This window comes from Ictalurus furcatus, chromosome 9 (assembly GCF_023375685.1).
Source record: "Ictalurus furcatus strain D&B chromosome 9, Billie_1.0, whole genome shotgun sequence".
Classification (NCBI taxonomy): Eukaryota; Metazoa; Chordata; class Actinopteri; order Siluriformes; family Ictaluridae; genus Ictalurus; species Ictalurus furcatus.
Window position 1 is genome coordinate 8,486,971 of NC_071263.1, and position 27,035 is coordinate 8,514,005.

Below are 27,035 nucleotides of genomic sequence, written 5' to 3' on the forward strand. Positions count from 1 at the left end.
TTTCCTTGATGGTTTTCCTGATATTTTTCTGTGATGATAAGGTCAACTGCCAATCAACAATTGAGTAGAGGGATCCACTACTATCCATGGTTTAATGAAGAATAAGACTGAATTATTACATCCATGGTCAAGATCAAACTTAATCAGTCACCAGAGGCCATAATTCCCCTAGGCAGTGGGTTGAATCAAATACTTGAACCAGATGGTCTCTGCTGCTGTCCTAAGAATCCCTGTTTAAAGTGTTAGGTCACCGAATTCTTACTGCTGAGAACTTTGCAGTAAAAATCAGCAAGACATACTTTATGGAATTATTATGACTTTTCAAATGCACTGCTTATTCTATAAATACTTAAATGTCACCTTTTGTCCATGATTGCATGTGGGTAGCCTATAAGATGTCTCTACCTTGCTATTGTCATTAACACAAAATGTCCCTGCTATGTCACTACCCATCTACTGCTATCAACCCAAGCAACTCAAGTGGTCCTTCACTTAGTTGTACAACCAGGTTTACACTTAAACCCATTCTAGTCATTTAGGTCCTGGACTGCCAGGGTGGTTTCCTATTGGAGGCCACATATCAAAGTCATCGTAGGGGTTCATAACATATCCTAATAGTGCACTCTGCCAGACAACAACAGACAGCATTCATAAATAGTGCTGAGACTGTTTTTTTTTAATTGAAGATGAAAATCACTCACAGTGCTGATACAGTTCATTGTTAAGGATAGAAATTGATTGAAATTCTGATACTGTTCTTTATTGATGTTAAAAAAAGGGAGCTCAAAATCATCACAGCTTGGGGTTCAATGAAGCAACATTCAGTCTGTAGTATCCAGTGAAATCTATGATGCTGCTTATATCCAAAGTGACACCTCTTGTAGGTTCACCCAGGAAGTAGCCATAATGCATGTAGATGGCGCATAACAGGTTTATACTCCATTCCCCAGCGTACTCACTTAATGGAATATATTTAACAATAACAAAATTATGCAACAGGATTAGAGTGCTATTTTACTGTCTTTGAATCTATTTCCTCAACTCCTTGACATTGATGTGTGTGCTGCAGTGGGGTGGTCTATGCGGCACACATTCATTTGATATTACAGTTTGGACATGCATTCCACCCCGGGCTTGAGTGTCTTTCAGTGACCCTCAGGTACGGATCTTTTTGAACAGGCCATACCCTCAGTATGATGGAGTGGGTATTCTCGTTCCCACAGTGTGAAGCTCACGCAACATTGAATTCCCTGAAAGGGATCGTCTGGGTTACGCATGTAACCCTGTTCCCTGAGAAGGGAACAAGATGTTGTGTAGCTTTGCCATACTGGGGCATGCCTGTGAATTGCGTCTTCTCTTCAGAAAATAGAGGCTGATGGCGCAGTTCACAGGTGCCGTTTTTATACACTAAAACATTTCAGGTGGTTAAACTTAGAAATGAAATTCACTTGCTGCCTTAAAAACGTTAGTAAACTCAAATTAAAATAACCGTTGTTTCAACTCAAAAGGTTACGTTTTAGAAGTTTTACAATTCAAGACAATGGATTACTTTAAGTTTAATTTGTGAAAACTTATAAACTTAAGTTCAATTTCCAAAACTTGTCATGACAGTTGGAGTTACAGAGAAGAAATATTTTCTCATAACTTAATGGGGCTGTCATGTTTTACAGTGTAGTCACCCGATGCACGTAATTGCCACATCACCTGACCATGGCAGGCCTATAAATAGGCGTGATTTCAAACACACTTCAGATAACGATCACATGAGAGGTTGCTTCCCACAGTGTGTAGCTCATGCAACATCTTGTTCCCTTCTCAGGGAACAGGGTTAATCCAGAAGATTCCCCAAAAGGATTTATTCTAAAAAAAAAAGCAAAAGCAAAACAAAACAAATAATAAAAAAAACACCTTTATGTAGTTTAAGCTAACCATAAGTTTAACCTGTTTAGTAATTTATTTTATTTTTTAACTTTTTTAAAAACCTTTCATCCCCATTCATTGGATCAAAGTTCCCCTCACCTGGGCGGAATACATATACACTTAGACTACATGATAAATATTAAAATAATATATTTTATATAACTACAGATTTTTAATGGGCAAACGTCTTAATGACCCGACACAGTAATGAACAGTTAGAAATGGCCCATCCTGATATCCACTGCTTTATTTATTTATGACTGTCATAATCAGGTCAGTAGTGTGTGGAGAGACATTATTTAGAGACCTGAGCTAAGTGCTTAGTTAGCTATTACAGTGCTAAAACCTTTAAGAATTTTGTTTTTTGCATGTACATTCTTGACAGCCATGGTGAGCTTGGTGAGTTTTATAGTTTTATTGGCCACAGTGTTTTTGTCCCTTTTATGTCTCACTTTTAAAGCTTTAGGGTCAAAGTCCCAAGCTAACTGTTGAGATGGGGATTGTCCCATCTGTAAAATGCTTAACTTTCCAAAATGCTGCACTCTGGTTTCTGCAGAACAGCTCCTGATTAAAATTGTGCAGTTAGCTATTGTATTGCACCACTTTCCTCCTCTGTGAAGCCATATCAGCACATTCTGCTTCCCTCACAGAGACAGTACAGTATTTCTACATCTTTTCACTTTTGCCATGGAAGACTTTGGTCACTGAACAAGACACCTAGCCTGTTGTTTGCGGCTGGTATAAAGCAGTGTGGACACAGATTATCTAAGCTTATAATCTTAACAATCTTGTTAGTTATGAAAAAACATATTGTGTATATTCATCAACTACTGTAACACACATATTTATAAGTAGCAACAAAATTATTAATCAAAATGATACCAGCTAACTCCACCACTCCATCTTTGTAATGAACATCTTTACATGTCTATATAGAAATTCAGAAAAAGTTCTGCTATTTCCAGAAAATGTGGATTTGCCTTAGCAAACATCAAGCCATGGACATTAATTGGTTTACTACCCTTTAACTCTTACAACACCATTTTATGCTTATCCCTTGTCTGAGATTATGAATTGTTTTCATCCACACATTTGTGTATATTCTCCCAATAGGATGATGAGGTGGTGTTGCAATGTGTGGCCAGCATTCAGAAGGAGAATCGCAAGTTCTGTCTGTCTGCTGAGGGACTTGGCAATCGGCTATGTTACTTGGAACTCACCTCAGAGGCCAAGGTAAGCAAGGAGAAGCTAATTTGGCATATGTATTGTCTAGGGAAGTGTAGAACAGTAACAAGACACTCGCAAAAGGAAGGTTGGTATTGCAAGCTGAATATATGGCAAGACTTCACCCTAGAGGTGTGCATTGGATCTTGGATTCCATGGGACCTAACAAAAAAAAGTTGTGGGAGTGGGTATTTTTTTTACTGTCATGCTGGGAGGAATGAGCAGTTGGTTATGAACCTTATGAGACAGTGTGGTGATTGTGTGTGTGTGAGTACGTGTGCGTGGTGAGACACATTTACTGCATCTGGTACAGTCTGGGCTTTATTCATTCATTACCTTTCAGTAACTGCTTTATCCTGGTCGCTGATTTAAACACCTTTGTGTTTCTATTTTGGAAAATTCATAGAACCTCCTAGTCCACCAAATAGTAATGCAGCTCCTTTAGTGTCAAGAATTCATTATTATGGCAATGGTGTATGCAGGCACTCCATCTACTTCATGATAAGATTCTGTATGATTCAGTTAAAGCCAAATGATATGTTGCTAGGTCAGTCTATTAATTATTATTGTTAATTATTGTTATCTTCTAAGGACATGGATCTTACATTTCCATTTTGGAGCTTATCTGTCAGCAGCATTTGTCTGTTTCGCCCTTGCTATATATGTATGTGATCCATTTTCCATATGTGCTCACCATTCCTGTATCATTTGCACAGCCAGCATTATAGTTTGTGCAGGATTTCACAGGGACAGTAAAGGCTAATAACTTAGAAAGTAGACAAAGTGGGTGAGGCCTCTAGAATACTATAATGTGTTTTGGGTGTATTCAGCTTATGGATGGAAATGAGCCCACTTGCCTTGGTAGTGGTTGCAATGAGTTAATAAAAACCACTAAAGCTACTGGATAGTCCTTTGACTATTTGCCTGTGCATGGTAGCCAGGTATAAGCCTTATTGTGACTTCTCTATAAACATTGCCATACATGTGAAGTAGGGTTTTTGCTAAAAATAGCTTTTGGCATGTTATAATCGTGGGTGCATAGTGGCTTAGTGGTTAGTACATTCGCCTCACAACCCCAAGGTTTTGGGTTCAATTCCCACCAGTGCCCTTTGTGTGTGGAGCTTGCATGTTCTCCCAGTGCTGTAGGGTTTTCCCTGGGTATTCTGGTTTCCTCCCCCAGTCCAAAGACCTGCATGGTAGGCTGATTGATCTGTCCAAAGTGTCCATAGTATGTGAATGTATATGTGGTTGTGCCCTGCGATGAATTGGCACCTCGTCCATGCTGTACCCCGGCTTGTGCCTGATGCTCCCTGGGATAGGCTCCAGGTTCCCCATGACCCAGTAGGATAAGCAGTATAGAAGATGGATGGATGGATATTATAATGGCAAAATACTTTTTTTTTTTTCATCTGTGCAGTTGTACAGGAGGGATGCATCAGTTAATACTATGTAAATATACTCTTCAATATCCCATATGATGAGCCCATACTGTACAATGTCCTTTCCTTTCCTCTTTATTTATGTAATATTTTGAATTATACTGGAGCTTTATTGCCAATTTAATTGTGACAACACTGAGGCTTCTTGCCATGCTCATTGGCTGACAGATGTTCTACACAGCAATCAGCAAGAATTAAGAGTAGCTGAGAAAAATTTTAGGAAATCACAACTTGATGCTGATCTCATCACATATTGCTTCCCTTTTTTAAAAAAATCAAAATTCTCCTTTGATGGCACTGGTGTTAAGACATCATTAAACAAGGAAACCTGGAAAAAGGTGCATCTTGATCCATGTAAGCTCCATAGCATTTTTCTTAAATTTTTCATCCTCTCCATCCTTCTTCACCCTCCTCCCTGACTACTGACAACTTTGCCAGCTTTTTTGATGAGAAGATTCACAAAATTTACCAACCTTTTGGACCTACCCCTATTCGTACAATACACAATCCCTCTTCCCTCCTATATCCTTAACACCTCTTTCTTCATTTTCTACAGAAGAGTTCCTGCAGATTCATATGTCCAGCAATCCTAGCACCTGGCCACTGGACTCCCCTTCCCCCACCTCCCTTTATTACTTCCACAGTAAAGGACTTCAAGACAGAAAGGGTTATACCCATCCTTAAAAAGCCCACACTAGATACTTCATCAGCAACTACTGACCAGTATCATCTCTCTTTTCTTTCTAAAAGCCTAGTCTCTATATCTTATCAAGAATGCTTTCTAAGATCTTTACTAGTCTGGCTTCAAAGTGGCACACACACTTGTGGCTATAACTCAGAAGCTTCATTGGTCGTCATACTACTTGACCTTTCAGCAACCAATCACAATACTCTCCTATCCGTCCTCAGGAGTGTTTGAAATTTGTGGCCCAGCTTGGCAGTGATTTGCTTCTTGCTGGAGAGACAGTATATCAGGTAACATGAAGGGAATCCACAGACACTCCACAAAGGTGTGCCCCACAAAGCTCATTGCTTGGCCCTCTATACCAGTTCTCTCAGTGAGGTATTATCCTCACATGGTTTCTCATATCTCAGCTATGCTGATAGCACCTAACTCATCCTCTCCTTTCCTACCTGAGACACTTTATATTCATGTAGAATCACAGCATTCCATGGCACGCCATGCCTCAGGGATGGCAGATCATCAGCTGAAACTAAATCCTAGCAAGACTGAACTGCTGTATATCCCTGCTGTATGCACCCTCATATCACAATATTGTGATATCCCTCGACAACTTTCAGATCACATCATCTGTCAACATAGGCAACTTTGGAGTAGTTCTGAACAATCAATTGTTCTTCTGTTCTTACATTGCTAACCTGACTTGGTCATGGAGGTTGGAACATGTGATTCAGTGGGGGATAAAACCACTGTGAGACGTGGAAAAAACAAAACAAAATTGAAACAAAACAAATGATAGCCCAGCTCGTAATAACACTTAGGTGCAAAGTGTTATTTATTTACAGGTGCAGAGCTGAAAAAATCCAGTGATTAGGCAGGGTATTTACAATAGCAAAAAGATGGGATGGTGATGACAAAGGAGGGAAAAAAGTGAAACAAAGTGACAAAACAATCAAAGGAAAATACCCAAAATTAGAGGAAAAACTACAAGCAATATCTACAGAATACTTAACATGTTCGTGGCACCACAACTGCACACTCACTCGTCTGGCCTACCAAGAGACACCATACTGGTGCCTGGGGCTCTCTTTTATAGCCTATAACTCCTCACCTTTTGGAGTGTACCACACCTAGTGTCATGTATCAGGAAAGGAAATCTGGAGTCCAGTTCCCAGCAGCCGCTGCAGCATACTCATCAGTCACATGACCACCTGCACCTGAATTCACTTCCTGGTTAACGAGCACTCTTATATATAGCCACTGTTTGCACTGCTTCTTTGTCTCATGTCGTTGTACTATACTTTTGTCTCTGCTGCTGTGTTTTGTCTTTGCCACACTGTTTTGTATCCTAGTTGTCTTTTGTATCTAGAGTCTTTTGTATTTTGTTTGTTTGTTATTAAATGTTTAAAAATCTGCTCTTGTATCCGTCTCAATTTCGTATCATGACACCTAGGTAACATGTACATACAATGATGTACAGAAAATCCGTTATTTGCACACACACACACATATATATATATATATGTATATATATATATATATATATATATTGTTATCCCAATATCTAGATCAGTGGGCTTACAGAAGAACTACCTCTTCCAACATCGTTAACCAATGTTAATTCTTTGATAGCATGTGCACCCGCATCTCCGATAGCGTATAATGGCAGGGGAATGTATGAAACTTGGCATGGGAGTGTATGTGTGAGTAAATGCCTGTGCTGATTAGCAAAAGGGATGGTCTGCTCCATCACCTCCCCCCTCTCCAGGCCGCGCACTGTCCGGGTACCAAGACAGGTAGTCGGCAATATGGTTCCTTCTGCCCAGAATGTGCCGAATTTTGTGTTGGAAGGGCTGGAGTGTGAGGTACCGTTGGGTCACCATGGCGTTGTGATCATTCATGGTGTTAATCCATGGTAGTACTCTGTGGTCCATCTGGAGGTCAAACTCCCTCCCTATCAGGTTGTATCGTAGACTGTAAAGGGTCCACTTGATTGCCAGACACACTTTTTTAAACCCTGGACAACAGCTTTCGACTCAGGAACACCACTGGTTTCTCTTCTCCTGGAGCAACATGGGCCAGGACAGCTCCAATCCCTGTTGCTGAAGTGTCTACCTGGACCAAGAAATGCTGGTTGAAGTGAGGACTTTGCAAGACTGGACTGGAACAGATCTTTTCTTTCAAGCCCTTCAACGCGGTCTCACAGTCCTCAGTTCAGCTGATTGGCTTCTTTACGTTCTTCACCAGCAAATTGGTTAAAGGTGTGGTGATTGAGGCAAAGTTGGGTATGAACCTCCGGTACCATCCCATGAGTCCCAGGAAGGATCTCACCTCCTTCTTTGTTGTTGGCCTTGGGTTTCTTCGAATCGCTTCTACTTTATCGACTTGTGGTCGAAGTTTGCCATTGCATTTTGCTACATTTAACGTCAATCCTGCCCTCTGCCATAGGTGTTCGAGTGGTCTGTCCAAAGGTTGCTGTGGATAACAACATAATCCAGATAGACAGCAGACCATGCCTCGCATCTCTGGAGCACTTGATCCGTCAGCCATTAGAATGTGGTTGGTGCCCAATGCAGACCAAAGGGAAGGATCGTGAATTGGTACAGGTCCAAAGGGGTCCTAAATGCAGTGTAAGGTCTTGAGGCGGGATTGAGGGGCCAGTATCCCTTGCACAGGTCCAGAGTGGTGATAAACTGGGCCTGACCAATTTTCTCCAGCAGGTCATCAATTCTTGGCATCGGTAGGCATCAAACTTCAACTGGGCATTGAGCTTTCTGAAGTCAATACAAACCTTTAAGGTGTTGTTTTTCCTGGGGACAATGACAATGGGGCTGCTCCACTCACTCATTGAGGGTTCAATCACTCCCAGCTATAGTATCGTCATACACTCTTCTTTCAAGGGACCCAGCAGTTGTTCGAGCACTCTGTATGGTCGTTGTCGAGAGGGTTGTGTCAGTAAGCTGGATGGTGTGTTGGAGTAGGTTTGTCTGCCCAGGCCTATAACAGAACAGAGCAGGGAACATGGTGAGTAGCTGTTGCAGTTCGGTCTTTTGTGGTTCTGCTAGTTGATCCAGCTCAACTGTAGATGTTTCTTGCTGTAGCCTTTCCTCAGGTTCCTTGTCCTCGACTTCCACTTTTCTCACCATAAGAGATTTGTTCCCCTTTACTTGGTGGTTCTTTCCACTCTTTTAACAAGTTAACATGGCAAGTTTGTCTCTCTTTACCTTTGTCCGGATGGGGAAGTTCATAGGTGACTGGTCCCATTTTGCGGGTGATGGTGTAAGGTCCTTGATACTTTGCTAGCAACTTGTTTGATGAAGATGGAAGCAACTCTCATAGTCTGGCGTGCTGAGCATACCACCTGTTGAGCTTGCAACAAGTTGGCTCTGGCTCCCTCCCGGTAATGTTCTAACCTGTCTCTCATCTCCAGGATGTATCTGATGAGCTTTTGTCTGTTGGTCTGGACACAGGAGCCTCCCAGCCTTTCCTCAGAAGGTCTAGTGGGCCTTATACTTGCCATTCATACAGCAGCTCAAAGCAAGAAAACCCAGTTGAAGCTTGTGGTACTTTTCTGTATGCAAACAGGACAAATGGCAACCACTTGTCCCAGTCTTGTCCTATGTCTGTGACAAACTTACGGCGCATGCTCTTGAGGGTTTGGTCACATATCTCCACCAGGCCATACATCTGTCTTTATGGCAGTAATACCCAGTTGACCATGGAGCTGCCACATCAATCGTGACGTGAAGTTTGTCCCCTGATCGGTAAGTATCTCATCAAAGATGCCTACCCAGGAGAATAGCTGAATGAGGGCATGGATGATCTTAGCTGTCTTGATGGTTCGTGTTGGAAATGCCTCAGGGTATCCAGTGGCATAATCACAGATCACCAAGATGTACTGATGCCCCTTGCTGCTCTGCTCCAATGGCTTCACAATGTCCATGGCAATGCGGCGAAAGGGCTCAGAAATGACAGGTAGAGGATGTGAAGGTGCCCTGACCATAATATCGGTTCATATTGTTATTCTGTACATACAATACACCATTCTCAACAACATAATGTTCATTATATAGCAGAAATAAATAGCAAATAGCAGATAGCAGAAATAGCAGAAATGAAATGTGAGTTGAATGTGAATCATTCAACTCACATTTCATTTCTACTGTATTAAACAAAGATTGTAAAGAAGTATCAACTCTCTGCAATTTACCAATGTCATCCGGGACTTGCCAGTCACTAACTTCAAAGGTCTTCCACAGAGACCTCAGGGACTGGGGCACCCATATATTTTGCCACTTGCCACTGTCTGCATGTTTTTCTATGGCCTTTAGACCTGCCTTGCAGCAGACTATTATGCAAGTCTGGCAGAGGCTGTAGTCCCACCCGACCTTGGGCCCGCGTAATAACAGGGCATGACAGACCAACATTTGCACAGGTGGAATCAGTATGAAAGTCCATGGTTGAGGGAATTAGTTCATACAGCACTGGTGCGTCTTTTCCCAACATCATATCGGCTGGCAAGTTATCAACTACAGCAACATTCAACAAGTAACTTTGGTCTTGCACACAAACAGTCGCTTCTGCACAGGGATAATGTTTTACATCCCCATTGAATAGCAATAGCATTGGCATAGCCTACATCTGTAGCCCAGTATGATTTCAACAATGAAATAGAACTCTCAGTGTCCAACAAAGCATTCAAACATTGTCCATCACCAGTCACATTGAGACAGGTTAGAGGTTTAATTACCTTGTCAGTACATTCATTCTTCTCTCTGTGGACATAACAGTCATCTTTGATTTCCTCATGAGGCACACAGGGGCTTTGTGTCCAGGCTGCTGACAGTGGTAACACCTTAGCTCTCTTGTCTTGTTCACGTCCAGTCCAGCAGCATTATCTGCTGGCTTGGGTGTGGTGTGCATTACATTACCTCGAGGTGGTTGAGATCATTACCCTCCACAGTGTACATTGAGGTACTGTAGAGCCAGTTTTGCCGCTGCTAGTCCACTCTCTGGCTTATTATAAAATCACCCCATCACACATAAACATGGTTTCACCAGCTTTTGGCAGCACTGCACCGGCGCAGTGCAGAGCTGATGGGATAAATGCCTGCCGCCTACCAGCGCTCTGTTTGGCCGCCGACGCAGCTTCCGGTATCCGAAAGACTGACTAGACTAGACAAAATACCACACAGGTAACACAAATAACCATTCAACAATGTGTGAAAATGTGTGATGCATGTAATCAGAGTCGGAAATGTAATATGAAAGTGATTAGTCCAAGCGCAACGAGATCAGCATGTGCACCCGCATCTCTGATAACGGCTGGGGAAAGTATGAAAATTTGGGGTGGGTGTGTATGTGTGAGTAAATGCCAGTGCCGATTAGCAAGCAGGGATGGTCTGCTCCATCACCCAATGGGAAGATCCAGCCATTTCTGTTTATGGAGGCCACTCAGATGCTTGTTCGGTCTGTTGTCATCTCGAGATTGCACTATTGGAACTCACTCCTAGCAGGTCTTCCCATGCATACCATCTGACCGTTGCAAGTGATCCAAAGTGCAGCTGCATGGCTTGTCTTCAATGTCCTCAATTCACCCACATCACTGTGGCTTCCTGTAGCTTCCCACATGCAAATTAAAGTATTAATGCTTATATGCAGGCACTTATCACACCATCCCTCAAAGTTCAAGGAAGACATACTTCAAGACTCTTCTCTGTACTGGCACCCAGGTGTTAGAATTACCTTCTATAGCTCAGTCACTGACTGTCTTCAAATGAAAACCAAAGATCTACCTCTTCACCAGTCAATTAAAGGAGAAGTAATAATTTTTTTAAAATATTAAATATTAAAAATACTCTGCTGTTATGTCTAATGAATAACTCACACTCACTGCCTTGGGGTTGAGCTTTGGTTCCCAGAGTGTTAACTTTTGTCACATCACTTATGCCTAATAAATAAAATATCTTGGCATACAGTAAAAATAACATTTTAAGCAATCAATTTCAGATGCAGCATTTCAGATGGTTTCAGTCGGCCTTTCTGTTCTAGTACATTCGGAGGAGACTGTATGGTGTAAGCCATTTTCGATTTGTTCATATAATGATGGTCAATTTTGAATTAATTAATCTGCACATACTATTTACATAGTCTCACAGCCTCTCCATTGATCAGCACTCACTTTATTTATTTAAAAGTACATTAGTTACACACCTGAAGAAGTGAATGAACTTTGTTATTGCCTAACTAGATAGGGAATGTTTACTTGAGCTGCACAAGCCTAGCAGCTATTTTTATAAACCCTCAGGAAGTCTTTTAGATAGTAAAAGTTGTCTTTTCAGATAGCAGTCAGTAGAATTCCTCTTTACCTGTTTGCTATTGCTTGTTCCTTTGCTATCTGGTTGCAGCTTCTGCTTTAGAAAGAATGAGGCAGCTCCGAAAGCCATTAAAAAGAGCTTCACATAGACCAGAGCCTTTTTATAGTCATCACTCATCAGTGCAAATTATGTATTCAGTGTTTGGAATACTGCATGATATTTATGCCTTCAACCTTTGTATAACATTACTTTGTATAACACTAGTTCCACACAATATTTGGCATATTGTCAATCTCTTAATGATTCTGAGCTTGGGTTTCTGTGTAGGGTTTTGGAAGTTTTCCCCATTTCTATGTGGTTTCCTCTGGATTCTGCAGTTTCCTCCCAGCTCGCAAAAACATGCCATTATGTGTATTGGATACTTAAAATTGCCCATAGGTGTGAATGAGTGTGTGATTGTGTGTGCACATGGTGCCCAGCAATGGACTGGCATCCCATCCAGGGTGTTTTCCTGCCTTGTGCTTACTGTTCCTGGGATTGGCTCCAGATCCATCATGATTCTAACCAGGATAAAGCATTTACAGAAGATGAATGGATGAATTTATTTTTTAATTGCCTCTTCCCTTATGCTACATGGTATTGCATTTAAGATCAAAGGGGGATAATACACTTTATGGGTCTGCATTTTCTATACAATGAAAGGTGGCTAATTTTAATGTTCTGATTTAAGGATTTAAGGACTAAAGGGATAGTTCACCCAAAAAATGAAAATTATGCCATCAATTACTCACCCTTATGTCATTCTATACCCATAAGGCATTCGTTCATTTTCGCAACTCAAATGAAGACATTTTAATGAAACCTGGGAGATTTATGTCCCTCCATTTACAGTCCAATTAACCAAAACGTTCCAAAAAAGTTCATAAAGGCATTGTAAAAGTAATCCATGTGACTCCAGTGGTTTAATCCCAATTTTCTGAAGTGATATGAATGCTTTTTTTGCACAAAAAAAAACCAAACAAACCTGAATTTAAGTCTTTATTCACAAAATATCTTCACTTCTGCATAGATCTCTGACACGTGTTCACAAGAGAACCATGACACATGCGTGTTGTGTTGACGCAAGAGTGGACAAAAAATGCAAGTCGTCCACTATGTCAAAATCTGCAGACATCTTTGTTACAAAGATTGTTCTGTGTGACGCGAGAAAGTCTGCTCTCACAAGACTGTCCAAAATGTAAAACAAAATGTAATTTGGCTAAAATAAATTATTTGGATTACAAAAATATAAATTGTGTCCTAGTCAACCTCAGAAACTCCATCTGGGGTTTTTTTTTGTACATTTGTATTGTATACATTCTGACGTGTTTTTGTTCTTATACATTCTGATTTCTGTTTTCTGTGTTTTGTGTTTCTTGCTGTTTCTGGTATACTTTCTGGTTTAAACCCAAATTTTTTTTTACGGATTACCTTTTTGATTTTGTTTTCAAATGAATATTGAATTTACGTAAATAAACAATATGCTGAGTATACACATTTATATCCTGGTTTCTTACTGCATGTTACAATTAAACACCTATTTACAAAATAATACAGTATGTTTCAAAAATCTGAATAAGTTATAGTTAAATGGGATAAAAGTTTTGAAACTAGATTTGATAGCAGCATGCTTCAGTGTATTCAAAGTAGCATACTACTGCAGAAAGAGGACACAGTTATTTGTGCTCCATTTATCTTACCGCAGGTTCATGGCTCATGCCTTACCTCAAACTGTCAGCCTACTGCGTTGGCCTCTTTAGCTCTCATGCCAAATTTTCTGTCAGACTCTTCTCCTTTCTATATCCATCTACTGTCACTTAGTGATTCCTGAGCTTCCTGAGCACAGATTACATTGTTTTGGACTAGCAGGTATTATTAGTGGACACCCAACAAAATGAGTAACATGTAATGAGGTGACAGAGATAGAGGTGGAGAGAGTGAGCACTTTCAAATTCCTCAGTGTTCACATCAAAGAGGATCTCACCTGGTCTCACAACACTACACACCTGGTGAATAAATCAAGAGAACAGCCTTAGGAGGGCCAACAACATCATCAAGGACAATAGCCACTCCAACACAGTCAATTCACACTCCTACCATCAGGCAGACGATACAGGACTGCAACAGCAAGAACTACAAGGCTGAAAAGCAGTTTTTACCCACAGGCCATCAGGCTTGTGAACGACTCTTATCCACTACCCTTCCCCCCAACCCTGCAGACACAGTTTGCCCAACGTTTGAGAGGTGCCAAGAGTTACCCCACCCTGCCTACCCTACACACTCATTTACATGAAAACAACATCATGGACTGCTACTGAGCCTACCTCTGCAGGCCTTTGCATATGTTATACATTGCACACTATCACACTGTATTTCACATTGTCTCATGTTTACAATGCATATATATATACTTTCTCTTGCACATGTGTGTGTTTATTATTTTGTTTTTTTTGCACTACTAGTAATTTATGTTTTTGTGTTTACCTTATGTCCTGTGTGTCAGAGGTTGCTGGGAGTAGTGTTGTGTCTGAGTCCACCTTTGTCGAGTTTGAGTCAAGACCAAGTCCTTAAACAATCAAGTCCGAGTCCGAGTCCAAAAGTGCGAGTCCTTAATAGCCGAGTCCGTGTCCAGTCCAGCAGAGTCCAGAAAGTAATTCAATTGAAAAATAAAATTTGAAATGGCAATTGTAAACTCAACACTGAGCTGTTTTTAACCTTTTAACCTTCACAATCCAATGGCAACCTAAATGTAACAAAAAATACCAATATTACATCTTGCAATTGCCATTTAATACCGTTTAATATTTTTATTTCATGTCATCAGCACCTCAATTAGTTTCCTATCAACAAATGTTTTCACATTTACATTACAGTTACATGGTTTCAATGAAAAAAAGGGATACAGAGGTATATGTAGAACTTTTATTATATTAGAAGTATATGAAACTACAAAATAACCTGTTTTGTTATTGTATCACACTATATTGTGTCCACCAGTTTGAGATGACATTTCAATTATTTGATGCTTCTCCCCGGCAGTTATATAGGCTGAGAGAGAGAGTACAAAGTAGATTTACATTTAGCAGCATGTCATAACAACAAGCTAACAACATTTTAATTCCTAAAATGAAAAGAAAAAACAAAACACTATCAGCAGGGTTTATGATATTTACTACATTAAGAAGTACATTCACATTTTACATGAAATTCAAGACTATAATCACCAAATGCTAAAGTTTAGGGGTGGGCGATATGACTACAATCTTATTTCACAATAACGATTTGTTTTCTCAGGTAGGTCTATCAGTAGTATTCAAGTAAGAAATACTACAGAAATTGAATAAAGCAATTAAATGTAAAATACAATAGACTTCACTATATTACAATACAGGGATTCTTATAAAATTTACTGAAGTTATTCAGTCAAATGAGTGAGTGAGTGAGTGAGTGATTTTCTCTTTGTCTTTTGTTGTTTGGTTAACATTTATGACATAGCAGAAGGTTTATTAGATTGCTGTCACTTTAAGACCTAATGCACAGATCTAATATACTGTATTAACACACCTCAGATTTATTCCCCAACTGTTTACATTCACTTAAGACATAACTGACAGTGATTGCATGAATACTTAGCCAGACTTCCATTTTGACATGATGTGTGTGTATTTATTTGACCATCCTAGTGTAATAAGCCGCTAAAGAGAACTCAATTCAGTATTCGCACAATGGGGTGGATTTCTGTGTGTGCGTTTCAAGTGTGTGCACACACAGAAAGCCCCCTGGTCATTCATGGAGACATTTATTCATTTCTTATTATCTTAATTTTATGGTATTCATTTTTTTTATCTTTCTTTTCATGTTATACATGACACGGACTCAACTGTACTCAGAAAAATTTCAGAGTCCAAAACGTCTGAGTCCGTGTCAAGTTTAAGAGTAGAACTTTACCAGTTTGCGTGACAAATCTGAGTTCGTTCATAATTGGACTCGAGTCTGAGTCCGGGATCGAGTGCACCAACTCTAGCTGGGAGGATTTGCAGAGTAAGAATTTCATTGTACTGTGTAACAGACTGTTTCCTGTACATATGACAATAAACTCTTGAATCTTGAATATGTATAACTGCCCCCTGGCCTTGCTACATTCTTATATAGCAATCGCTGTTACCTATATGACCCAGATTTAAAGATGTTAATAATTTAAAGGTAAAGATTATATTCTTTGTTCTGTTCAAAGTAAACTGGAGACATTTGGAGTAAGTTAAAAAAAAAAAAAAAGTTAAATTAAGGATAGCCAATATAACCATACTAATATATTTCAGAATGACAAGATGTACATGGCAGAATTTTTTGTAGAATATGCCACCCCTTTTGAAGGACGGGAGCACAGTGGGAAGAGTAGCCATCTCACTGTTTTGCACTATTTGTCTGCAGGAGGACATCAGTAGCCAGTTTAAATTTTACTTTTAGATCAGCCTCCACTGGACGTGTTTGTTTCACTGGCCAGGTTAGCTGTGTCACTCGCTGCAAGCCGCCAATGCTTGCACTGCTCGTTAGGCTGCCCACCTCCTCTTAAGCCTTTTTTTTTTGAGCCGAAGGCTCAAACTGGCCGTGACCCAGAGCGTAGATTTTGGACATTCCAACTCTGACGGGGTAAACGGCGATGACAGCATGCTCCCAGGGACCTCCTGAGGCAAGGCTTCTCTGAGCTGGACCCTTCTCTCCTCGAGGGAATTTTACCAGGTGAACCCTCTTTCGTTAACAAGCCGCCCGACTCCGACGATGAGGATGGCGTGGGCCTTCTATAGGGTTCAGAGGAAGATGAGGCTTTCCTGATGGGAAACTCGTGGGACCCCCTCTCGGCCCAAGAAAACAGCTCCTTCCGGTCATCCCCGCATGTGCCAAGCGCATGAAACACTGCTGGGGAGACCCTCAAGGCCTCGAGGTTAAGGATATGGTGGCGCTCAGCATGGGTGACCCCTCCATTGAGCCCTCCATTGCCAGACACCTTAACCCCTCCCAAGGTGGCTCCTCCCAAGTGGACCCCCCAAGCCCACTCAATGTCTCATTGCTTCTATCAGCTTAACAGGCTGAGCTCCTGGTTGATATGGGGCAGCAACTGGAGAAAGGGTGTCCCTCGATCTCGCGCTGGAAGTAGATCATCACCATTAATGACCTCATCCTCTGCAATGCATGCCAAGCTGCCCAGGTGGCTTTGAGTCCATGTTTTCGGGTGGTCAACCCTCTGGACTCCACTTTTGCCCTCCTAGCCCACCCATCCAAAAGAGGGAGTCTTTCTGTCGGTGGGGTCAGCTCTGTAATGTATATGTGACCAATAAAGACTCATTATCATTATCACCAGTGGGTGCCCATCCGGTGCTCCTAGTGGCTTCACCATTCGCAGTGTTGCCCAGTGTTTTTTCCCCCTCCCAGTTCATGTTGGAGGGCATCCCCGTATTGACATTCAGGGCATTCAGGGAGATGTGCATGAGCAGTGTCACCACATGGCTCTCCACACACAGCTCTCACACATTTAATAAAGGCTTTGGCCCCAGTGTTCTCCAAAGTGCAAAAAATATATTTAAAAATATTTCATCGAATCAAATGAATTTGTTTTGGGGAGACAACATCCCCCAGCAGCCCTACATGTCGCCCCCAAGCTGTCCGCTATATGGTGCCATTGTATCACAGATGAATGAACCGCACACATGCGCAGTTCTGAGCGATTCTGTGCCTCAGGTGGCAACACTCACGAGTCACATAACAGCTTGGCAGTGTGTGTCGGCCCCAAATTTCAGCAGAGTGATCTTTTCTCATACAGAGGAGAGTTCCGCTCACATTCTAAAAGACATAATCTCCTCCCTCCTCAAGAAGGGGGTGATTTGAGTGGTTCCCCCGCATCTACATCATCAGGGGTTTTACTCCTGTTATTATATTTGAGGAAACACACTTTCAGAATGCTGACACACAACACTCTTTCTTGTTTAATGCATCAGAACAACTGGTTCACGTCAGTCGATCTGAAAGATGCTATTTTACACATAAGCATTTATCCCCTGCACAGGAAATTCCTTCATTTTGCCTATCAAGGCATATATTATGAATTCACAGTTCTTCCATTCAGCCTCTCATTAAGTCCAAGAGTGTTTTGTCTGTGTGCGGAGGCAGGGGAGCCCCTCTAAGAATGAAGGGTCTCACTTTATAGTGATCCTAACTTGTATAGGCGATTGGCTAATCGTAGACGATTCCAGCACATCACGTTGCTCGGTTTCAGAGTAAATGTGAGCAAAAGCAATTTTACTCCCGCTTAGAATGTTATATTCCTGGGTTTGGAGCTGAATTCAATAACCATGCGTGTTGTCTATCACGAGAGTGCATTCTCTCCCTAATGAATTGCCTCTCACAGTTCAAGGAGGGGGTGAGGGTACAATATTGCACATGTCTCATACTACAGGGCCTCATGGCATCAGCCAAACAGGTTTTGCCTCTGGGCCTTCTGAGAATGAGGGCATTCATGAAATAGGTTTTATCACTCCACCTCAGCCCTTCATGCGTCCTTGGCCGCTCCATCACGGTGATGCACTTGTGCTCACCAGCCCCGCACCACCAGAGGAACGCAGGGTTTTACACTCATTGCACTCCCCTTGTGGCGGTCATGCTACAAAAAGTGGTGACGACAGATGTGTGCTCAATGGGGTGTGGAGCCACCAAGGAGGGCAGAACAGTGAATGGCATGTGGGCAAATGAACTCCGCTCAGCCCACACAAACTATTTGGAGCTCACTACAGTATGGAAGGCTTTGAAACATTTCCTGCCCTGCCTCCAGGGGCATCATGTGCTGGTATGCTGCGACAATACCATGGCTGTAACACACATCAATCACCAAGGAGGGATGCATTCCCCAAGCTTCATGCTCTAGCTCACAGGCTTTTATTGACTTATCATAGTGGACTTATTGTGGGAGAGATTCAGCCGGGCTGCTGTAGAGCTCTTTGCCTCATGTGAAAACACCCATTTTCCTATGTTCTTCTCGCTAAGGACAGGGACACACCTGTCCCTGATGATAAATTTGAGAAGTCTATCACCCTCGTCCAGACAGGATGGCCCTCTGGGCTTGGCACATGAGAGGGCAAATCTGAATGTAATGGGGCTCCCTCCACATGTTGTCACCTCCATATAGAATGCTAGGGCCTCCTTCACACATTCCCTATACAACTGTAAGTGGCGTGTATTAGAGGAGTGGTGCAGTGGGTGCAGTCTGATATCGTATCAGTGTTCGGTTTTGGACCATATGGACGGTGGTAAATCCATTTCCACTATTAAGGTCTACCTAGCAGCTATCGCGGCATGCCGTGTTAGGTTCGATGGTCCGACAGTGGGTCAACACCCCCTTGTTTGCCAGTTCATGAAGGGCACTCGTCGCTAACTTCCAGTCACTAGAAGAGCTATTCTGGAGTGGGGCCTCTCCATGGTGCTGGAGGCTTTGTCTCAACAGCCGTTTGAGCCCCTGGGAGACATTTCCCTGAAGCTTCTGTCCGTGAAGACAACTTTACTCCTGGCCCACCTTCAGCCAAACGTGTCAGTGATTTACATGCACTCCCGGTTCATTCCGCGTGCACTAAATTCTCTCTCAGAGGAGATAAGTTTTTTCTTAGGCCCAACCCAGTCTTTTTTGCCTAAATGCTTCCCAGCATTCACCTGTGAGGTGATTGAGCTTTCCAATTTTCCTCCTCCTCCTTTCCCCTCTGTGTAGGATCAGAGGTTGAATGTTCTGTGTCCTTTGCATGCCCTTCGGTCCTTTTCAGGAGGAGTGACCAGACCCCCCCCACCCCCCTTCATTTCGCATGGGGAACCACATTTCTAAGCAATGCGTACACCAACGGCTTGTGGAAGCTATTACTTTTGGCATATGAATTGAAGGGAGCGCAGCCTCCAGAGGGCCTCAGAGCCCACTCTTCTAGGGGTGTAGCCACCTCGTGGGCTCTGTTTTGGGGAGTCCCATTGCAGGACATCTGTTATGCTGCAAGCTGGGCTTCTCCCCATACATTTATCAGATACTACTGACCCTGGTAGCTCACTCTGTCCTAGGAGTAGGGTCCTCCTAGCCTCACTCCCTTAAGCCCTCTTCTCCATCTTGAAGCTTGGGCTGTCAGGCTTCACTTGTTCATGTTACCAGCATGTACTTCATGTTCTGCCTGCGTACCACTGTCACCTTCGTGCATGGTGTTACCACGCATATCATTATGGGATGCGTCAAGCACCACCTATCTAGGTGACAATCCCCTGGTTTACAGGGTTTCACTGTGAATGTGTTGGGCAACTGGGGAATTGTCCATTTCTCCCATAGGTGGATCTCGAACACGAGATGATGAAAGAGAACAATAGATTACTATCCGTAATGCCGGTTCTCTGAAACATCAAGTGGAGAGATCCATCAAGCTTGTCCCGCTTGCCGCACGAGAAGTGAATTTGCTCACTGAGGAAGAAAAACATGCTCTTACCTGCCATTGGACACGTGCTCCTGTCTGTCACAGCCAGACTTGGTGCAATTGGATGCTTCTACAGAGGTCAGGTACAGATGCCCTTCCCATAGGCGGATCTCTCCATTCGATATTTCAGAGACAGGGTTACGGACAGTGACTTATTGTTTCCTTCCACCTTCTGAAAACATGTCAGTAGGTGGACTGGCTACTTTAAATTGCATGTAGGAGTAAATTTGTGTGTTTATGGTGAGCTGCAATGAACTGGCATCCCATCCAGGTGTGTTCTGATCTCACACTCAGTATTCCTGGAATAGGCTCTGAATCTATTGTGACCCTGATCAGGATAAAGTGCTTACAGAACATAAATAAATGAATACCACCCCTCCCTACTTCAGGCCTAATGGAGGTCTTGTTGGCAGGCCCAGTCTTACATAACTTGCTTTTGTAACTCCATACCTTTCTAATTAAGTAGTTTCACATTAGCTATTAAATAAGTATTAGTGACTGAATAATACACACAAAGATCTAAGAACCAATCACAGAACTGTGACTTTAAGGGGTTAACTAGTTAAGAAAAATGTTAAACTCAGGTGTACTGTAGACAAAACACACACACACACACACACACACACACACACACACACACACAAACAAACATATACACACACACACACATTAAAAACAGGTCCCAGTGAAAGAGACACATGTTGCGCTTATAGATTGGATTATTAATCAAAATATCTATAAGGTATGCACTTGTGAGCAGTTTTCATAACACGTTTGGTGTTGTGCCTATAAAGGTTTTGCTGATGCAGCATAGTTTATCACATCATAACACATAAGCATGATTAGCGGTACCTTGCATTAGTTTGAAGGTAAACATGGGCATGGTGAAAAATTTATGAATTAAATGCATGAATAATAATCCATCCACCTTCTATACCACTTAATCCTTTTCAGGGTCACGGGGAAACCTGGAACCTATCCTAGGGAGCATTGGGCACAAGGCGAGGTACACCTTGGACAGGGTGCCAATCCATCGCAGGGCACACAATCACATACACATTCACACACCCATTCATACACCCATTCATATATTACGGACACTTTGGACATGCCAGTCAGCCTACCTTGCATGTCTTTGGACTGGGGGAGGAAACCCCGCAGCACGGGGAGAACATGCAAACTCCGCACACACAGGGCCACAGCGGGAATCAAACCCCTGACCCTGTAGGTGTGAGGTGAACATGCTAACCACTAAGCCACTGTGCGCCCCATAATAATAATAATAATCATCATCATAATAATGATCTTAAGAGCAATCCAAGAGGAAATATCCATCCATCCATCCATTTTCTACCGCTTACTCCTTCTTCAGGGTCACAGGGGAACCTGGAGCCTATCCCAGGGAGCATCGGGCACAAGGCAGGGTACACCCTGGACAGGGTGCCAGTCCATCGCAGGGCACACTCACATACACACTCATTCATACACTACGGACACTTTAGACACGCCAATCAGCCTACCATGCATGTCTTTGGACTGGGGGAGGAAACCCCCACAGCACGGGGAGAACACGCAAAATCCACACACACACATGGCCCCGGTGTGGATCGAACCCCGGACCCTGGAGGTGTGAGGCAAACATGTTAACCACTAAGCCACCATGCCCAAGAGGAAATATATGAAAACTAAAAAGTAAGGGGCCTAAAATTGATCTTTGAGGGACATTAGTAGGAACAGAGCCAATTTCAGACCCGAAACCCGAAAAAAGATTTAAACCAGGTTATAACAGTCTCAGAAACACCAAAGACAGTTTCAAGTCAGTTGTGTAAGATGTTGTGATTGACAGTGTCAAAAGCAGCACTAATATCAAGAAGGATAAGGATGGAAAGAGAACCAGAATCTGAGGCTAGTAACAGATCATTTGTGACCTTGACCAAAGCTGTTTCTGTACTGTGAAGTTTACGAAAACCTGACTGAAGGGGCTCGAAAAGATTATTAACAGTAAGGTGATTGTGAAGTTGCAAAGCCACATCATGTTCTAAAATTTTTGCCAGAAAGAGAAGGTTTGATATAGAGCGATAATTATTAAAATTTTCCAAATCAACGTTATGCTTTTTTGGAACTGGGGTTACAGCAGCAGTTTTCAGTGCTGCTGGTACAACACCAGTGCGCAGAGAGTCGTTAATAATGCTGAGAACAATCGGGTGCAAAGAGTTCAAAACAAGATTTAAATAAGCTTGTAGGGAGGGGATCAAGCATGCAAGTGGTGGCTTTCATACGTGATACCTCCCTAGTAAGCTACTCTGAGTCAATTTGAGAAAAATTAGTGAAAGATGTGCCAGAGAAATTAGGCAAGCAGAGTGTTGAAGAGGAAACAGGTGTAGCATGAATTAGGTTATAAACATTATCAGTTTTAGAACTGAAAAAATTAAGAAACTTATTACATAACTAATTTGAAACAGGCAAAAAGGTGCCAACATCAACTTTGAGGAGTTTGTTTATAGTACGGAAGAGATGCCTGGGATTGCTTTGATTATTCTCAATAATCTGAGAAAAATAGGCAGATCTTATAGACTCAATTGCATTAAAGGGAGCACACTCCCTTTAAGAGTGTGCTCCTAATCTCAGCTCGTTACCTGTATAAAAGACACCTGGGAGCCAGAAATCTTTCTGATTGAGAGGGGGTCAAATACATATTTCCCTCATTAAAATGCAAATCAATTTATAACATTTTTGACATGCGTTTTTCTGGATTTTTTTTGTTGTTGTTATTCTGTCTCTCACTGTTCAAATAAATCTACCATTAAAATTATAGAATGATCATTTCTTTGTCAGTGGGCAAACGTACAAAATCAGTAGGGGATCAAATACTTTTTTCCCTCACTGTATTTGAGCACTTTTTAATCTACTTATGTAAGTGTTGAGGGAGATTGCTACTCTTCTTTCAAGTTCCACAGATGCAACCATCCATTTGAGCCTTTATGGATCATGTCACAGCATGACAGGGGCAGATAGGTGTTTTGAGAAATAGGATTCTGAGAAGTTCATAGGTTGGGCCAGAATACACTTCAGAGCAGAGAAATTCCAGTCAATTATTAAATGAAAAGGAAAGCTTGTCCAGAACATCTATTTAATCATATCAAGGACATATTTCATATGAAATAGTTTTCAGAAGGGTCACCTCCTTTGCCAGATAACCCAGAGAAGGTTTACATCTGGTAAACTCAGGAACATCACTGAGTATGTGTCCATCTGGAATGTATAAATGATGTAATAAATGCAAGTGCAATTTGTTATAAATTGCCCCTGTAAGCACACAGCACATTGCTAGCATTTCTACCTTTTTCCAGTGTTTACAGTGGAATACTAGTAAGAGTGTTTTTGTATGCTGTATCTTTAAGATTTGCTTTCACTAGAATTAAAGGGCTGAGCCCAAACCTGTTCCTTCATGACAATGCCCCTGTGCACAATGCAAGCTTCATAAAGACATGGTTTGCCAAGGTTGGTGTGGAAAAACTCGAGTGGCCTGCACAGAGTTCAGACTTCAACCCCACTGAACATCTTTTAGATAAATTGGAATGCTGACTGCACTCCAGGCCTCTTCACCCGACATCAGTGCCTGTCAGCACTAATGCTCTTGTTGCTGCATAGACAGAAATACCCACAGCCACACTACAAAATGTCGTGGAAAGGTTATTAGAACAGCAAAGGAGGGACCAATTGTGGAAAGGGATTTTCAGCAAGCACATATCAGTGTGATGGTCCAGTATCCACATACTTTTGGCCATATATTGTGTGTGTAAGTTTATACAGCCAGATTAAATTTTTTTAATATTTGGATATCTAGGGACATCTTGGGGATATCTTGAATATCTAAACTTTAGAAACAATCTAAAGTGACAATTTATAATTTATTTCTTGCAGTAGCAGCATAATACAGAATTAAAAAATTTAAACATCTCTAAAATTATACAAACACAGTACACTAAATAAAAACTGGTGTTAAATTAGTCCTCTATAGTAGCATGCTACCTTAAAAATCATTTGAGATTGGAGGTAAACTCTGCAGGACAGTGGACCTCGAGGGTCAGATTTGAAGAGCCAGCTTGATCTATCATGTTGGTATGCGTGAATAGACTTTTTCCAAATATGGAAGTACAGTGTTCAGTTTTACAAATGAACAGTGTTATAAATCGAGCGGTGGTGTTGTTTCTCCTGTGATAAAAGCAGTAAGTGACTACAGCTCAGAAGTCAATTACTGCTTTTATCACAGGAGAAAGTAACTGTAATTGCAACAACTAACAGTGAATTGTCATTAATAATTGCAGCTGCAATCCCAACTGCATTGGCAGCCTTGATAACAGATAAAGACAAAATATCAAAATATTATATAAAGTGATAAGTCGTGATCATAGGCTACTCATTTAAAAGATGATGGTAAGATAAGATGTGCCTTTTTTGATCCCCCGTGGGGGAAATATGGTAACAGAAAGGTAAGGACTGGTTTAGGATTTGAACCCAGGTTCTCTTACACCCAAAGCAAGAGTCATACCCCTAGACCAATGAACCAAATAGCCTACATTCTTATACTCTCCTCTTTGTCTGATTGCTGTGCCTATGACCAAGTGCTCTGCTGATATTTCTTACAACTAATAGGAGAAAGAATTAAAACAAAAAAACTTCTGGTGATGGTCCTCCACCTCCAGATTATACACTAGGTGAAGAATGGAGGTCCACACCTCTGAAATATCTCTTCTGACCCTGGTGGCTCCAGCATACCAGTATATTTTGTACAGTGTATTAAGTTGAGTACAAGTGGACTAAAATAAAATGTTATAAAAAAAAAAGTTGTGTAAAATTAATAAACTGTTTTTTAATCATTGTTCAATAAGACAGTATAGTATAATCAATACTACTTTGTACATAATGCAGATTCTCTAAAGTGATGGGGATTATAATTATAATTCAATCTCTGTGTGCTTTAAGAGGTCTTTGGGGTAAACTCAATCACTGCGTTCACATTAAATTGCTACAGTGGTCTACACAAAGTCTTGTTCAAATGTTCAAATATCTCTACTAGCAATATTATTTTTCCTGCATAATCCACAGGGTATACAATAATAGATTTCCTGCCAACCTAGGATCTCCACCTGTAGGCATACCAGGCTGACCTCAGAGGTAAAGCAGTATTTTAAACAAACTCTGAACTACTGAGAATTTGACCATGTGGGGCAGTGGTAGCTTAGTGATTAAGATGCTGGACTTCTGATTGGAAGGTTGTGATTTCAAATCCCAGCACTGTCAATCTGCCCTTTCTGGGCCACTGATGAAGGCCATTATCTCAAATGCTCAGTAGTATAAATGAGATAAATGTAAATTGCTCTGGATTAGAGTGTCTGCTAAAATGCCACAAATGGCCAAATAAAGACTGTGGCCACTGTTTAATGTGTAGTGTTTGAATAATAACATACATTCATTAGGTAATGAAGAATTGTTCTGTAATGGCCTGTCCCACAGCCTTGCCCTCTGACTGAGTTACAGGATGCCCCAGATCATTCTCATTTTCCTAATCATGGTTATACTGTGCAGCACTGATATGTACCATGCCTTAGCTGGGTCTACACTTAAGAGGCTTTTAATCAATTGAAGTATAACTTGAGAATCCATTCATTTCTATCCTGAACCTAGATTTTGCATTACCTCCTTACTTCTTCCAACATAAATTCATGCACCCACAGGCATGCTCTAATAGTGATGTCTATGCAGTCCAAATGACAGTGCAGTCCAGTCTGTGCAAACTATGATATCTGGGTTACGCACAATAAAACACATATGACACACTTGTGCCCTGTATCCCACTTCTACATGTAATACAGTTATTTGAGTCTTCCTCTTGAGTCAGGGCTATTGTTCATTGAAATATAATGTCTGTCTGTCTGGCTGGCTGGCTGGCATGTCCGTCAGTCTGTGTCTGTGTGTCCAATTACTGCACTTTTCATAATTTGTTGGCCATTATTTTAGGTGGTATTTAAAGTACACTGGTGCTCTCTCTTGCTTGTAATAATTAAACATTATATTAGAAATTTATAATGGAAATGCTTTCTGAAGAATACTTTTTGGGCTTAAAAGAAGCAGTGACTAATTGCTCTCTCTCTCTCTCTCTCTCTCTCTCTCTCTCTCTCTCTCTCTCTCTCTCTCTCAGTATGTCCCTCCAGATCTGTGCATATGTAACTTTGTGCTGGAGCAGTCACTGTCTGTACGGGCACTGCAAGAGATGCTGGCCAAAACTGGGGAAAATAATGAAGTGAGTACAAAACATCAATTAGTTCACACCTCTGTGTACCTTTATGTATTGTCAGAAATCTATTAGAGTTTTCTTAATGATCTATAGTTTCATTTAAACTTCACACTACTTTGTAAATCTATGAAATTTGTACAGTTGCTCTGGTTTTATTTTGATTTTTTAAATAGTTGTTATTGGCAGCCAATTACAGTTATTTTGTATTTGTATCGATTAAAGCTATTGTATTGGTAGTTTCCTAACTTCGACATTGTCCCATGTGTTTGAACTCAATTTCATGGATGTTCACTTTAACATTTTTTTTTTTAACACAAGCTTCTATTTTAAATTGTGTTTAAATTTACAACAGCTGTGACAGAAGTACTATTGTTCCTCTGTCATGACTAAAATTTTGCTTTAGCCTGACATTTTTATTTAACAGCACATGTTGGGTATAGCTTCAAGATATAAACTAACTAATATTTTACTGTGTCATGATGCGTTATACTCTGTACTTAGTTATTCTAGATGAATATAGCATAGCTGTTGTAAGTTGAATTATTGGATATTAATATGGGCACAACTGAAAGAGGAGTAACAGATAACCTCAAAAGGGAATGGAGAAATAATTATTTATTATAATTATGT

At 41.3% G+C, this 27,035-nt stretch overlaps 1 protein-coding gene across 1 annotated transcript in view; it reads left to right on the plus strand.

Moving 5' to 3' along the window:
- The window catches only part of LOC128612961 (ryanodine receptor 3), a 232,833-nt gene that overhangs the window by 41,535 nt on the left and 164,263 nt on the right, over positions 1-27,035 (plus strand). The window contains exons 2-3 of the mRNA XM_053633452.1: positions 3,034-3,153; positions 26,310-26,411. Coding sequence (XP_053489427.1) covers positions 3,034-3,153; positions 26,310-26,411 — 222 coding nt within the window. The remainder of the gene's footprint in view (positions 1-3,033; positions 3,154-26,309; positions 26,412-27,035) is intronic.